This window comes from Syngnathus acus, chromosome 9 (genome assembly GCF_901709675.1).
Source record: "Syngnathus acus chromosome 9, fSynAcu1.2, whole genome shotgun sequence".
In the NCBI taxonomy this organism is placed as follows: domain Eukaryota; kingdom Metazoa; phylum Chordata; class Actinopteri; order Syngnathiformes; family Syngnathidae; genus Syngnathus; species Syngnathus acus.
Genome location: NC_051094.1, coordinates 11,654,411 through 11,667,266, shown reverse-complemented (window position 1 = coordinate 11,667,266; position 12,856 = coordinate 11,654,411). Strand labels below are relative to the sequence as shown.

Below are 12,856 nucleotides of genomic sequence, written 5' to 3'. Positions count from 1 at the left end.
AGTTTGCCATCCTTTGGAATGTCAAGCTTCTGCTGTGTTAATTTACATTCAACCAACTGAATAAAAAAACATGTCAATAAAAACTAGACGTGACAATGTTTAAACATCGTCCTTGTGGTGCTTATGTACGCATATAATCTACCCTTTCTAAACGCAAAATGGATCGAAGGGGCATGTTGAATCGGGTTAAAGGCTGCAACGGCGGGGTCAAGTTACACGCACTCCTGCATCCAAGTCAGGTTGGGTCTCTGCAGGAACTTTTTAATACCTATCCCCGCCCCCGTTTGGAGCGTAGAGCACACGCTTTCCAGGGGTGCCGCACAAGTGAGCCTCTCCACATTTAGCTCCAAACTTTACGCACGGATGTGCTCCTCTGGACCTATTTCACATCGCATTTGGAGGCATTTTCTACTCAAGTGTATTGCCGATTTAAAATAGTCACGCCTGCTCTTTTATACGCCTGCTCATTTCTTTTTTTTTTTTTTTAACTTTAAACAACATTTTTACCTGCTGACGCGTCTCATTCCTGCAGACGGATGCAGTAGAATACAAAAAGATGAAGTGTGTCTTGATAACTTGCCTGGTCCTGGTGCTATGCAGCGTGCACAGGCTCCTCGCATCCCCGGCTTTGGAGGAAGGCGACGGGTCGGATGACAGCGCCTCGACCCTGGCCTTTGTGTTCGATGTGACCGGATCCATGTACGACGACCTTAAGCAGGTGATCGATGGCGCCTCGCGGATCCTGGAAAAGACCCTCAACCGAAGGACCAGACCCATCAAAAACTTTGTTCTGGTTCCGTTCCATGATCCAGGTATACTGTCATTTGGATTAAATGCACGTTTTAGTAAATTATTTGTTAGTATCTGTTTGCATAAATAAATATGTAAAATATAAAATACTTTTTTGCATGAATAAATATGTAAAATACAGCCTACTTCTTTTTATCTAACTTATATGTTTTGGGGTTACATACACGAAACAACAGCAAGTTAAACTGATAGACGCCATAAATTTGGATCGCATGGACGGAAAAGTGCAATATTGTGGTTATATGTGGTATTTTACCTTTTAATATAATAACCACATATTTGAAACACCTCAGACAGTGCCAGTAAAAACATCTCCATCATAGCAATATGCTATTATCATTTTATTTCAATCGTTCAAATTGTTACAATATCAATAATAATGAATAATGAAATTTGAATAATGTGGTTTTACTCAAAACTGCCACTCACACTGATGTAAATGGCAAAAATAGCTGTTGCATACGTAAGCGATCAAATATTACTTTCTGTGGGTAATGCTTGACAACAGACCAGTTAAGAATTCAAACTGAACCGATAGTTGGGGCAGGTAAGGCTGTGATTGCTCCTTCCCTGTGGAAATGCTGGGGCTTGAAAATAACTAGTCCTCTAATGGGGGAGGGTGTACAGCCCTGATGAGAAGCATATGCTGTCTGCCTGTGTGTAATTGCCCCAATCACCCTCCACCATCCTCCAGAGAAAACTCTCAGCCCCTCAGTGCACCCAGCATGAGTTGGTAGTGGTAGGGGGAGAGGGGAAAGTTCAGGTGGTATACCTCCTCACACATTTTGTATTGGTGAATGTGACCTTTCTAAAGATTCAGGATTGTTAAGAAGCTGTGGTAGCTGTGCTGTTGTGCTGTTCGGCCTTTATGGGTGATCATGAGGAACACACAATTATTGTTGAGAAAAAAAATCAATGAAATTGGTGAAGTAGCGTCTATAAGGCAGGTGCAAAGAATCACTACTGTGCGTTACAGTGACTCTGGTTACTGTGGCGAGGAGGCGGCATATGTAAAGTGAAAGGTGACATGGGGAACAGATTTTTTTCTCCACATGGATCCTGCGTCGGCTCATCCACCTCACAGCGCTGAATGAGGTGATCACGTTGAGCATGATGATGGTGGGTGCTCCAGACATATCACTGACTCCAACTGAATTGATTCGTTCTATTTTCAAATCAAACCGTCCTCGAGTTGCTTCGCACTTCATGTCTTGAAAACTGTATCAAATCAAATCTCTTTTGAGGAGCAAGGTCTATACTTGGCTGTTTTCAAGGAACCACATCAAGCACCTTTGGGATCAATAACAACAGCAATTCTTAAAGAGTCAGTTCGTCGTAGCTGCAAATGAGAAAACAGCTTTACTTTCCCCCCAAACTGCATTTCTGTTGGGTATACAGAAACTTGATGGTCTACCTTTTCATCCATGCAGACATTGGTCCAGTGTCCATCACCACTGACCCTACAAAGTTCCAGAAGGATCTACAAGAGCTGTTTGTTCAGGTGGGAACAGAACGCATGGAGCGATTATTGCACCATTAATACACCACAATATTATCTCAGGCTTTATGTGAGTGTATGTGGACTTTGTTGGAATAGGGTCAATATAAGGCAGTGCAAACAGTAGTTTAATCCCTGAAGATTGGAAACTGGGTAACTCAGGAATGTCAATTTCAAGGGAGAATCTTCTGTAATTTGTAATTTGGATAGAAACCAAAATCTGATGGCCGTAGTAGTATAATTTCTACACAGATTCAGCAATTGAAATTTGTATTAATTATGCCCTGACTTGAAATTGTATAGAACAAATCTGAATAAGTAATCAGGTCCAGTGGTATTTGAAGAAACACATGATTGTGACTCCAACCTACACAGGGTGGTGGTGACTGCCCTGAGATGAGTGTTGGAGCCATTAAGAAAGCCTTGGAGGTTTCTCTTCCTGGATCCTTCATTTATGTCTTCACCGACGCTCGAGCAAAAGACTACCGCCTGAAAAGAGATGTTCTCCAGCTGGTGCAACTCCGTCAGTCTCAGGTAAACATGAACAACCTTACATGATTGGGGAATGACCAATTCTGTATCGTAACGTTTAGTTCATGTCATCGTTTTATCAACAAGACAAAAAAAAGATATAGTGTGCGAGCTTCTGGGCACAGGAAACAAGTTCAGTGAATGTTTTAACCAACAGAAACTGGATGACTTCCAAATTGCTCCTTTTCCACAGCACAATGACAAGGCTGTACCTGCTACTGCTGCGCCCTTGCATTGCCAAAAGTTAAAACCACTGTTTCTAGTACCAACCAGGTTTCTACCCTGCTAAAAAGCAACATAAATTAGCATGATATTGTTGCGTTTTCTTGCTGGTGACACTTGCAAGACCAGCAGCAAAAGTAATTTTGTACTCTACAGGTAGGTATACAGTCACTGAATCAATGTTTAAACCCAAATCAAATAAAAAAGTCCATAGCAACTGAAGTACCACTGCGTGTATATGTCCTGAAAAGGACAACTTGTAATACAATGGTATGAGAAAGACTTGAATTCCAATGAAGAAAACTGTATTAAAGTCTGCATGACAAAAGGTGTCAGCATCACTATGGAGGCAAATGAAGAAAGGTGTCAAAAAGTCATCGCGGGACAAAAGTAACTCATCTCTTTTGTCTTGTTGCCAGGTGGTTTTTGTGCTGACTGGGGACTGTGGTGATCGCTCTCAGCCTGGCTACAAGGCCTACGAGGAGATTGCAGCCATGTCCTCAGGCCAGATCTTTCACCTGGACAAGCAGCAGGTCAATGAGGTGAGAGCATGACAAAGAAGGCTTCAATGTCAGTCCATTTCCAGAATGAATGTCTAATCGGATAGTCAACCTTAATGCGCCTTACCAGAGACAGGAGCAGAATTTAGGGGCGCTTTTCCCCTAATCAGTCAAGCATACAGAACATTGCAATTAGTAATTTAACAAAACAGCAGTCTTTAATAATAATTGGTAAAATGAGCTTGAAGACCCACAACACATTTTAAAAACATGAACATTTGAAAATGCTACTTGCAAAAAACACTTTCACTTTTTTCACCCTGTACATTGCACCTCTAAACACACATACAATTAGGACTCATAATTTACAATTGTCATTAAATAATTAACAAGACACACAAGACACCTCCTAGGCAGATGTAAAAGAAGACCGTCTTTCCTCAACTAGACACACATCCTGCCTGTCAACACAGCGCACGGCTGGGCACTGCTGAACCGGAGCCAACAGCTCTGTGTTCTGCTGGCCTACTGAACCCGTGAACTCAAACACATCTGTGTTGGGTAGGGTGGATGTTGGTGGTGTTGGGATGTAGGTCTGCTTTCTGTCAAGTTACGCATGCTTGTATGCAAACATGCAGGCCTGTGTGGGACAACTTCATTCTCACTCAATGACCCTGCCAAAAGAGAAGTTCCTGTATGTCAGATTGATTTATTCTGTTATGTTTTCTGTGTATTTTAAGATATAGGAGACTAAATTCACTACACACCTCAACCCCACGTAGCGTTTGCTAGAATTAACATCTTGACATGCTTTAATTCCATGTAAACACTTGAGATTTCAAGCCCCCTTGTTAACCGGTCTTGGGTCACATGCATTTAGCCAATTAGTACAAATTGTTTAAGCTTCTCACCCGAGTTATGGTAGCACTAACCTCAATACCCTGAACAGCCTTTTAATAAAGTGTGGCCAAATAAAATATTCTGTATGGAGTCTCAGTCTATGGTCTCCATGGAGGGAGAGTGTAGAGCAAACAATCTTATATTACTCCCTAATCCCAGGATATGATCTGTCACGGTTCATCCAACAGCTGCCCGATGGGGTTTGTGTTGGCTCTTCTCACAACAGCTCATTGTCAGCTCTGCCTTTTACATTCTGTACGGTACCGTAATTTGACTGGTCATCAATAATAACTTGCATAACATAACCTATTAAAGTGCAGTACAGGTCAAATCACATTGTGGAACACTTCAAAGTGATAAAATTATCAGTGGTAGACTTGAGCATTATTGGTGTGAAATAAAGACAGTGGCCTTAAAGCACAACGTAACAAATGTTTTTTTTTTGTGCATGATCGAGCCAGTTGTATGTTTTAATTTTCACTCTGTTCTACCGATACACTTTGCGTGTTTAAAAGGTGAATACAATCATCCTCATGCTTTTCTCATTAGGTTGATGCAGAGGAATTCAAGCATCTCGATTGCTTGTTTGCCATAAAATGAAACCAAGATAATATTTATCCTCAGGTCATCTTTTTGAATGTGTAAAACAAAGACTGCCTCACTGGAAAAGCAGGTGGACTCACATAAATGGTCTTGGCAGGTATTTTGCAGCTCAATTAGTAGTCTAGAGTGGTCCATCTGGGACTGATTCGCTCTAATAATCTTGATTTGAAGTGGGGCAGCTTCTTGCAAATTCTCCTGAGTGTGGTTTGTAGGCCGTTATAAATACAAAATTGACCCTTGCCCAACAAGAGGTCTGCAGTCAAGCTGTCGTGGTCGAACACCTGCGGCGCCAATTGTACTCTTGACATTTTTCAAGGTCGGGTAATATACCTGTACAATGGAGTCCCGGCAGTTAGTTTAGCCCATCTGTCATGCTTCTATGAATAGCATATGGAGTCTTTGCAAGACCCCTGCAAAACTGAGACACCTTGTATGATGTTTCAAAGCACTTTTGATCCTTTGCATCCCCACAAGCTGCAACAGCTCAGCATGCCTTAGTTGAGCACTGTTGCATGGACGGTCACACTCCCTCCACTTGTTTTTATCCGTGATGTGAGGGCAGCTTAATGTACACTTGTGCTCTATTGTAGAGGCAATAGACAGGGCCAGATGTAGGTCATCTCTTAGCAGTTTCCTGCTCTGCAGGTGATGACTGCACATATGGCAGACATTAGAAGCTGTTGTAAAACATCGAGAGGAACCAGCTGCTGTCAGCAATAGATAGACCTCATAGACATAATCGTGTAGGCCTGATGATTATGGTATCAAAGATTTCCTTTTTTTCCAATTTATTTTTATATTTTTTTATAAATGTCTAAAAATGTGTTGTGGTTGGCTCCTTGTCAAAGGGTCCACTGCATTTCTTTCCTTACAGATGCAGAATGACCACAATGCCTCACTATGCATGGTCAAAATAAATACTGCACAGCAGTTGCTGGTTAAGCCTTTGGAAGGTGAAGGACAGTGGGTCCATTGTGGCAATGAGACTGTGAAATGTCATCATTATTAATATCATTTTATTGCTGCTCCTGTTTTCACATGTCATAAAACAAAAGGAAACTGTAGTTAAATTGTAATTCTATAGTCTAAGATGTTTTTCTGGGGGACAACAAACGGCTGCCGTGATGTCTGCTTTTGCAATTGAATGTATTCGAGCCATCGCACACCGTTTTAGACCTCTTTGAGCCAATTTGGAACAAATTAAAAATAACATGTTCGGCAGACAAATGGGAAATGCCTGTCTAGTCGTGATTGAGTAAAAACGGGTGGTTTTATGAAACACTTAAACGACTGCTTTCTATGCTGAAGTACGAACGTCATGATTCATAAAAGTTGTGATGAAGGAGACACTCTGTCGGGAATACAAACTTGAAAATGTTTAGGTTATCACTTTGACAGTTTAGTTCTTTAAAGGAAACATCTGAGGAATACAATTGTGATGATGAAGAAGAAAAGTCCAAAGACAGAAAGCAGACCGCTGCTTGGGCAGGGAACAGACTCTCTGGGAAAGGTCATGGTCACGTCCTTCCTGCTTTTATCCTCTAGAGAGGGGAATCTTTCCAGATAAAGTTTGACAGACCCCAGGTTCATCAAATGCGCCTGGTTAAAATGTCACATTTATACCGAGTTTTTCTATGCTTGCTAGGTATTGATGTGGGTCGAGGAGACTATTCAGGCCATGAAGGTCCATCTACTGTCCTCAAACCATGACAGTGCCCAGGAGAACCTTTGGGAAGTGCCCTTTGACCCTAGCCTCCGCGAGGTCACTGTGTCACTCAGTGGGCCTGCTCCACAAATTGAGCTCAAAGATCCCCTTGGTATATAACATAACAGTTCTACCTAAACAGTGCGGAATGTGTCGACAAGCATTGAAGAGCTAAAATTGAAGTTTCTATTCCATCCAGGCCACGTAGTAGGTCCTGAGCAGGGTCTGAAAGAGCTTCTGAATATTCCTAACTCTGCTCGTGTTGTCAACCTGAAGTTTCCCAGGCCCGGAGCATGGAACTTGAAGGTACCACTCTTGGAAGCATTTATTATTGTTGTGTTTTGTCTTATGATAACAGGTTTTTATCCTAAAGGTTAGCTGCAGTGGCCGTCATACCCTGAGGGTTACAGGAGTCAGCAATCTGGACTTCCGGGCTGGCTTTTCAAGTTTACCTGTTAAAGAGTTTAACCACACTAGGGAGAGGCCAATCAAAGGTGCTGCTGATGTCTCTGTTATCTATTCATCTGCCTAAAAGCACTCAGGGAAATGACTCTTTGATGGATTTGTGTACTTTTCAGGACTGCCAGCATATGTTTTGCTGAAATGCACAGGCCTGAAGCCTCCAGGTCATCTGAGTCACGTAGAACTAATGTCTGGCTCGGGACGTTCCCTGCGCACCATTCAGGTGCCTCTGCCCTCTGACCTTGGCCAGCAAGGGCTTTGGAGTGTCCCAGAGATACGCACCCCTTCCCAGAGTTTCTTCATCAAGGCAACGGGCAGAGACGAGGAGGGCTATCGCTTCCAGCGACTGTCCAGTGTCTCGTACACCAACATAGTTCCAGGTGAGACTCGAGCTCCGTTCAGAAATGTCTTCTTAGTTATGCTGTTAAAGTTCTCACACCTCATCAATATCTTTTGTGCCCTTTAACCTTTATTTCCTCCTTTGTGTAGCTCCCCCAGCTGTGAACATGCCTGATGTGGTGAACGGTATCTACATGCACCCTGCTACGATTCGCTGTTCTGTGGAGAGCGACATACCTTACAGGCTAAGATTTACCAGAAGTGGAAGGGCACTTGGGGCGGAGAAGTTCTTCCAGTAACATTTCTTTTATAACTTCTGAGAATTTGTTAAATTTTCAATTCCAAACTCTCTGCACTTCTAATAATATAATTTTCTCAATCACACATATTCTTGGCAGTGAGCATGCTTGGAATTGCTTAGTGTTATTGGCTCATGTGCCACAAAGATCGAGATCATAGAGTGTCTACTCACTTGTCTTGATCAATTAATAATATTTCCATGCGCATCAAGCTCAATGCTCTGGTTTGAGTTACCCGAGATTTACTTGTGGTGGAAATTCCAGTGTGTTCTTGAGATTCGAACTGAATGTGACGTGAAATAAGATCTGGTTGCTCCTGTCATGTTCAGTCACTGAACCAAGCTTGTCTTTGTCCCAGGAAATCTGCCACTGCATCATGGGAGATTGACAATGCTTCAGCCGAGGATGAGGGCTTCTATGAGTGCATAGCACAGAGTGGTGGAGGTCAAGGACATGCCTTAACCCAGCTGACTGTTAGAGGTATTAACACGACGCTAAGTACATAAAAGATCTTTCTACAGTCAGTTCAGTTGGGCCAACCGTGGTTTGTAACTTTAAACTGTGGTTTGGCTAACATTCCGACGATTTACAGGCAAATCACTGACGCACATAGTGTAACATAGTTTGATCATTTAATTAAAGAAGAGCTATGTGTCAGTACAGTGATGCTTGGAAGTTGACATTTGGCCGGGAGTAGTATTTCAAACACAACTTTTTAGTTACAGTCTAATGTGGTTGACTGACTTTATTTGGCTTTAAACTGATGCTGTGGTTAAACCTTGTGACTGTCTGTCATGATTAACTTACTGTAAGTTAACAAGCAGCTGCATGAAGACTGTGGCGGAACAAGACAAAAATTTGAGTTGTCTATAAAAAAAAGAATCGTCTTTACTTTTTTCTACAGCCTGTCAGCTAAGATATTTTCATTTCATATTTAGTTTTTAAGTTTTACCAACAGTATAAAAGCCTGCACAATATGGATCTTACCATGCCTTATAAGATATAATGGTTTAGAAAAAATTCTACCCGAGTGTATCATGTAGCTTGTCACCACCTCTGCTAAATTTTATATACATTTTGCTAAATAAATTCCAATATGACTAAATATATCACTTTATTCCATATTATTATTATTAATAGTATTGTTTGTATTACTATTATTATTATTTCTATTAAAACCTGATGTAATAGGGTAGATTCAAAATTAGTGCAAAAAAACCCCTACAAATGTTATAAATAAAAAATGACCAGTGTAATGATTGACCTATGCCTTGCCTCCAATTTAAGTGGATTGGTAGTGAGATGTCAGTCAGTAATGCTGAAACGATTTCTGAGACTTTGCAAAATGAGAGTGCAATTTAATAATGACTATAACAATTCCTCTGTTATTGTGCACTTATGGTGAAGCTGTTAAATTTTGGTCTTGTCTCCTACAAAACAGAACCTGCTCCTGTACTCAAGCCAGCAGTCAACGTGACTTCCTTAGTGGGAAGTGTGGCTGTGTTGACCTGTAAGGTAGAGGGCTCCATGCGCTACAACCTGACCTGGATCCGAGCAGGTCGCGCCATCCGAGCTCGTTCGGGGAGGGTGAGGCTGCTGTCCAACTCGTCCCTTCAGATTAGCAGCGTGAAGATTCAGGATGCTGGGGATTACCACTGTGTGGCCTCAAATGCCCACGGAGACAACAGAATCACTGTATGGCTCTTTGTCCCAGGTACGGCACGATCACACTCCAGTAGGCATCTGTTTAACTACTTAACACACTGGGCCTCCTGGTTCCTGTCGGGACACTGTCATCTGGTTTCCATTACAGCGTGAGCCACCCTACAGTCAGGTTGAGCTTCAACCTTGTCAGAAAACGTTTCTCATGACGCATGTTAAAATTTGTGTTTTCTATTGTAGCATGACCTCTGACTCTCCTGATGAATTTCGCAAACAGCAGTTTCATTGCTGGGTTGAAATCTTTACTGATGTTTAGTTTGAATAATAAATGATATAATGTCAACAAGGTCCCAAGTAACTGTCAGCTTTCTTTGGATCATTGGACTGCAGAGGCACCTTCTGTGGTACTTCACCCCCAGAGCCAGGTCTTTTCCCGAGGGGATGAAATCCGCCTCGTCTGCTCAGCATCCGGCTCTCCCCCTCCTCTGCTCTTTTGGAGTCATGGAAACATGTTCCTTGCTAATCGGCCGAGGTAAGAGGACTCTCAACCCACTCAACACCTCCGGCACAAAGGACTCATTACATTCCACTCGAGCTACAACAAGAAATTGCCACATCCTGTTTGAATCATTGTTCTGGTATAAAGATTGTTTTGCCAAATGCTGTTTATGTGCTTATTGAGGCAAAAATAAATTACTTGATACACAAGAGAAACACAAATTCTTTGCACTAATGTTCGTTTTTTAGTACATCTGCACATGTAATCAGTGCAAGACTGCTTTGTGAATTCTTCCAATTACCTGATGCAGGTTGAGTCTACACGAGCGAGGAGTTGTGACCATAACAGGGGCTGTCCCAGAGGATGCTGGGAATTACACATGTCTGGCAAGCAACGTGGCTGGGACTGCCTCACAGTCTGTCTTTCTTACTTATGCAGGTATCTAATTATATCTTCCGTCTGTTACTAAGAATAATTCCCTCACTGTGTTTTCGATTCTAAGAATTATTTTAATAATGCTTCTCAAGCAGATTATTTTAGCATTGTCTCACATAAAATGATACTTTCCTTGTTTTACCCGCATTTATTGAGTTAAATTTTGAATTTCACTCATGGCTATCAGATGTCACAAAGAAACCAGACCACTGACTTGCCATTACTGTTTCTAAATGTCCGTTTTTTTGACAATATTGATCTGACAGGGCAGTGAGAGCATTGTAAATTGTATGTGGCTGTGTTGACATCGATATTCATTGCAGTGAACTCTTCATCGTTTTACAACAGTGTAGATTGCAGAACTTTTGGGACTTTTGATTATTGGCCGACTGTTTATCTGCTTTTTTGTTTTTTATGTGTTGCTTCATAAGGAATCTATTTCAAATTGTGTTGACTTCAGGGAGATATTTATTTAAATGATCAGTTTATCACTTTATCAGTGATGTAGCTGACCTTGGGAACGCCCTGTACTTTTTGTTTTTGTTTCAAAATAAAAAAAGGATGAATGAAAGTTTAACATTTACAACAGAATAACATTTATTTTTATTTTAGAAAAATGTATTTCCTTAATTTAAAACAGATACTTTTACCACTGTTGGTGAACAGGGCTCTCTTATGGTATGCACAATAATTGAAGAATGAAGCAAGCTTACAGTAACATTTCTGTAATGTTCAGTTGTGTGCAAGTTTATGAAGGTTACCAATGTGATTTGAGATTGGACGAGGGAGTCAAGTGGTTGGGAGACCCAAAGCAGAGCCAGAGGTAGAGAGAAGTACTTTGGAGACATGTGGGCTGATAAAGCGGGTGGGGGGAAAACTCCATCCGCACGGTGTGTGGTTTGTGACCAAGTGCTGCTCCGCTAAAAAACAAGAAACAAAACAGCAAATCTAAATCTTGCTCTTTTCCTTCAGAGGTGCCTATCATAACAGTGGTGCAGCAGGTCCTACTTGTAGCTGTTGGGGATGATGCTACTCTGGAGTGTCAGGCCAGTGGAACGCCCACTCCTCTTGTCCATTGGTTTAAAGGTAACACTCATTGCTTTAATACATCGAAATGCCAAAGACAAATTGGAGCTCAAGTTCATTGTGTATTTCCAGGGAAACTTGAGGTGGGCTCCGCCCCCTTTGTTCAGCAAGATGTCCACCGTGGGACCCTGCACATTGGAGGAGTACAGGAAGTAGATGCTGGTCAATACAGCTGTGTGGCCAGCAGTCCTGCTGGGACCTCATCTGGCACAGTCACTCTGCAGGTTGGAGGTAAGACCAGATTGCCTAAGTCAAGTCAATTACAAGGAAATGGATCTCTTACCACTTATCGCACCACAGTGGGACCTTTGTTCTCTGAGGCACCGGTTGACATGGCGGCTAATGTAGGGGAAAACATCACCCTTCCCTGTGTGGCTCGAGGTTTCCCGCAACCAACTGTGTCTTGGTACACTCAAGATGGCAGACACATTCTCCCAAGGACAGACAATCACAGCAGAAAAAGGCAACTGGAGAATGGATTCCTTCTGATTGAGAGTGAGTTACCCATAATGCATTGACCCGATCCTGAGCTTTGGTCTGCATCATTTAAAGAACTTGACGATTCCCTTGAACTGGCCTGTCAAATATTGTACAAGCTATTCGTCAGCAAACAAAACAAAATATCATTGACAGTACAATAATCCTTGTCAATGGCATGTCGTGACTATTTTTTAGTAACCTGCATTTATTTAAGGTGTTTAAGTTGAGCTGAAAAACATGTTCATCTCCCAGCAAGACTGTGTAGGCCGTGTTTGTCACCAAGCTGACAGCACAGCCAAACCATCAATCCTGTTCGTTTCTATTTTTAACTCCTAATTACAGCCCAGTAAGATAAGATAAGATCACTTGTTATTGACGTGCTGACATAATTTATATTGTTTCTGCTTGTGATGCTGAGGATGCTCCGTTGCTAGGTTTGAAGCATCTTTCATGTTCAAATTTACGACAGGTATCTGGCTGGATGACGAAGGGCTCTACACCTGTGAAGCCCAAAACCAGTTTGGAACCATTAAAGCTGAGGCCAGAGTTAGTGTCACTGGACTGGGTAGGCTTCCTTTGTTTGTGACTGAGCAATTGTTTCTGACTGTATACCTACAAAGTGCAAATGCTTGAACTGGCTACTACTTGATTCATACAATTGCAGAGCCCCCACTCTTAGCTCAAGGTGCCCCTGTCATTACCACTGGCATCGGGCAGTCCCTGAGTATCCCATGTATGCTGCTGGATGGAATCCCACTCCCAGAGAGACAGTGGTCACGAAATGGGAAACATGTAAGATCTAATTGTGAAAAAATGATTACTGTG

General features: G+C 42.0%; 1 protein-coding gene across 2 annotated transcripts in view; it reads left to right on the top strand.

The window, feature by feature from the left end:
* Nucleotides 1-324: 324 nt before the first annotated feature.
* The window catches only part of hmcn2 (hemicentin 2), a 39,071-nt gene continuing 26,539 nt past the window's right edge, over nucleotides 325-12,856 (top strand). For both annotated transcript variants that reach the window (XM_037258555.1, XM_037258554.1), the window contains exons 1-18: nucleotides 325-812; nucleotides 2,241-2,311; nucleotides 2,684-2,842; nucleotides 3,481-3,603; nucleotides 6,710-6,881; nucleotides 6,969-7,075; nucleotides 7,143-7,263; nucleotides 7,348-7,611; nucleotides 7,721-7,865; nucleotides 8,228-8,349; nucleotides 9,311-9,583; nucleotides 9,922-10,063; nucleotides 10,341-10,468; nucleotides 11,438-11,551; nucleotides 11,624-11,782; nucleotides 11,852-12,046; nucleotides 12,501-12,596; nucleotides 12,696-12,823. In XM_037258555.1, coding sequence (XP_037114450.1) covers nucleotides 557-812; nucleotides 2,241-2,311; nucleotides 2,684-2,842; nucleotides 3,481-3,603; nucleotides 6,710-6,881; nucleotides 6,969-7,075; nucleotides 7,143-7,263; nucleotides 7,348-7,611; nucleotides 7,721-7,865; nucleotides 8,228-8,349; nucleotides 9,311-9,583; nucleotides 9,922-10,063; nucleotides 10,341-10,468; nucleotides 11,438-11,551; nucleotides 11,624-11,782; nucleotides 11,852-12,046; nucleotides 12,501-12,596; nucleotides 12,696-12,823 — 2,775 coding nt within the window. In that variant the 5' untranslated portion in view covers nucleotides 325-556. The remainder of the gene's footprint in view (nucleotides 813-2,240; nucleotides 2,312-2,683; nucleotides 2,843-3,480; nucleotides 3,604-6,709; nucleotides 6,882-6,968; nucleotides 7,076-7,142; nucleotides 7,264-7,347; nucleotides 7,612-7,720; nucleotides 7,866-8,227; nucleotides 8,350-9,310; nucleotides 9,584-9,921; nucleotides 10,064-10,340; nucleotides 10,469-11,437; nucleotides 11,552-11,623; nucleotides 11,783-11,851; nucleotides 12,047-12,500; nucleotides 12,597-12,695; nucleotides 12,824-12,856) is intronic.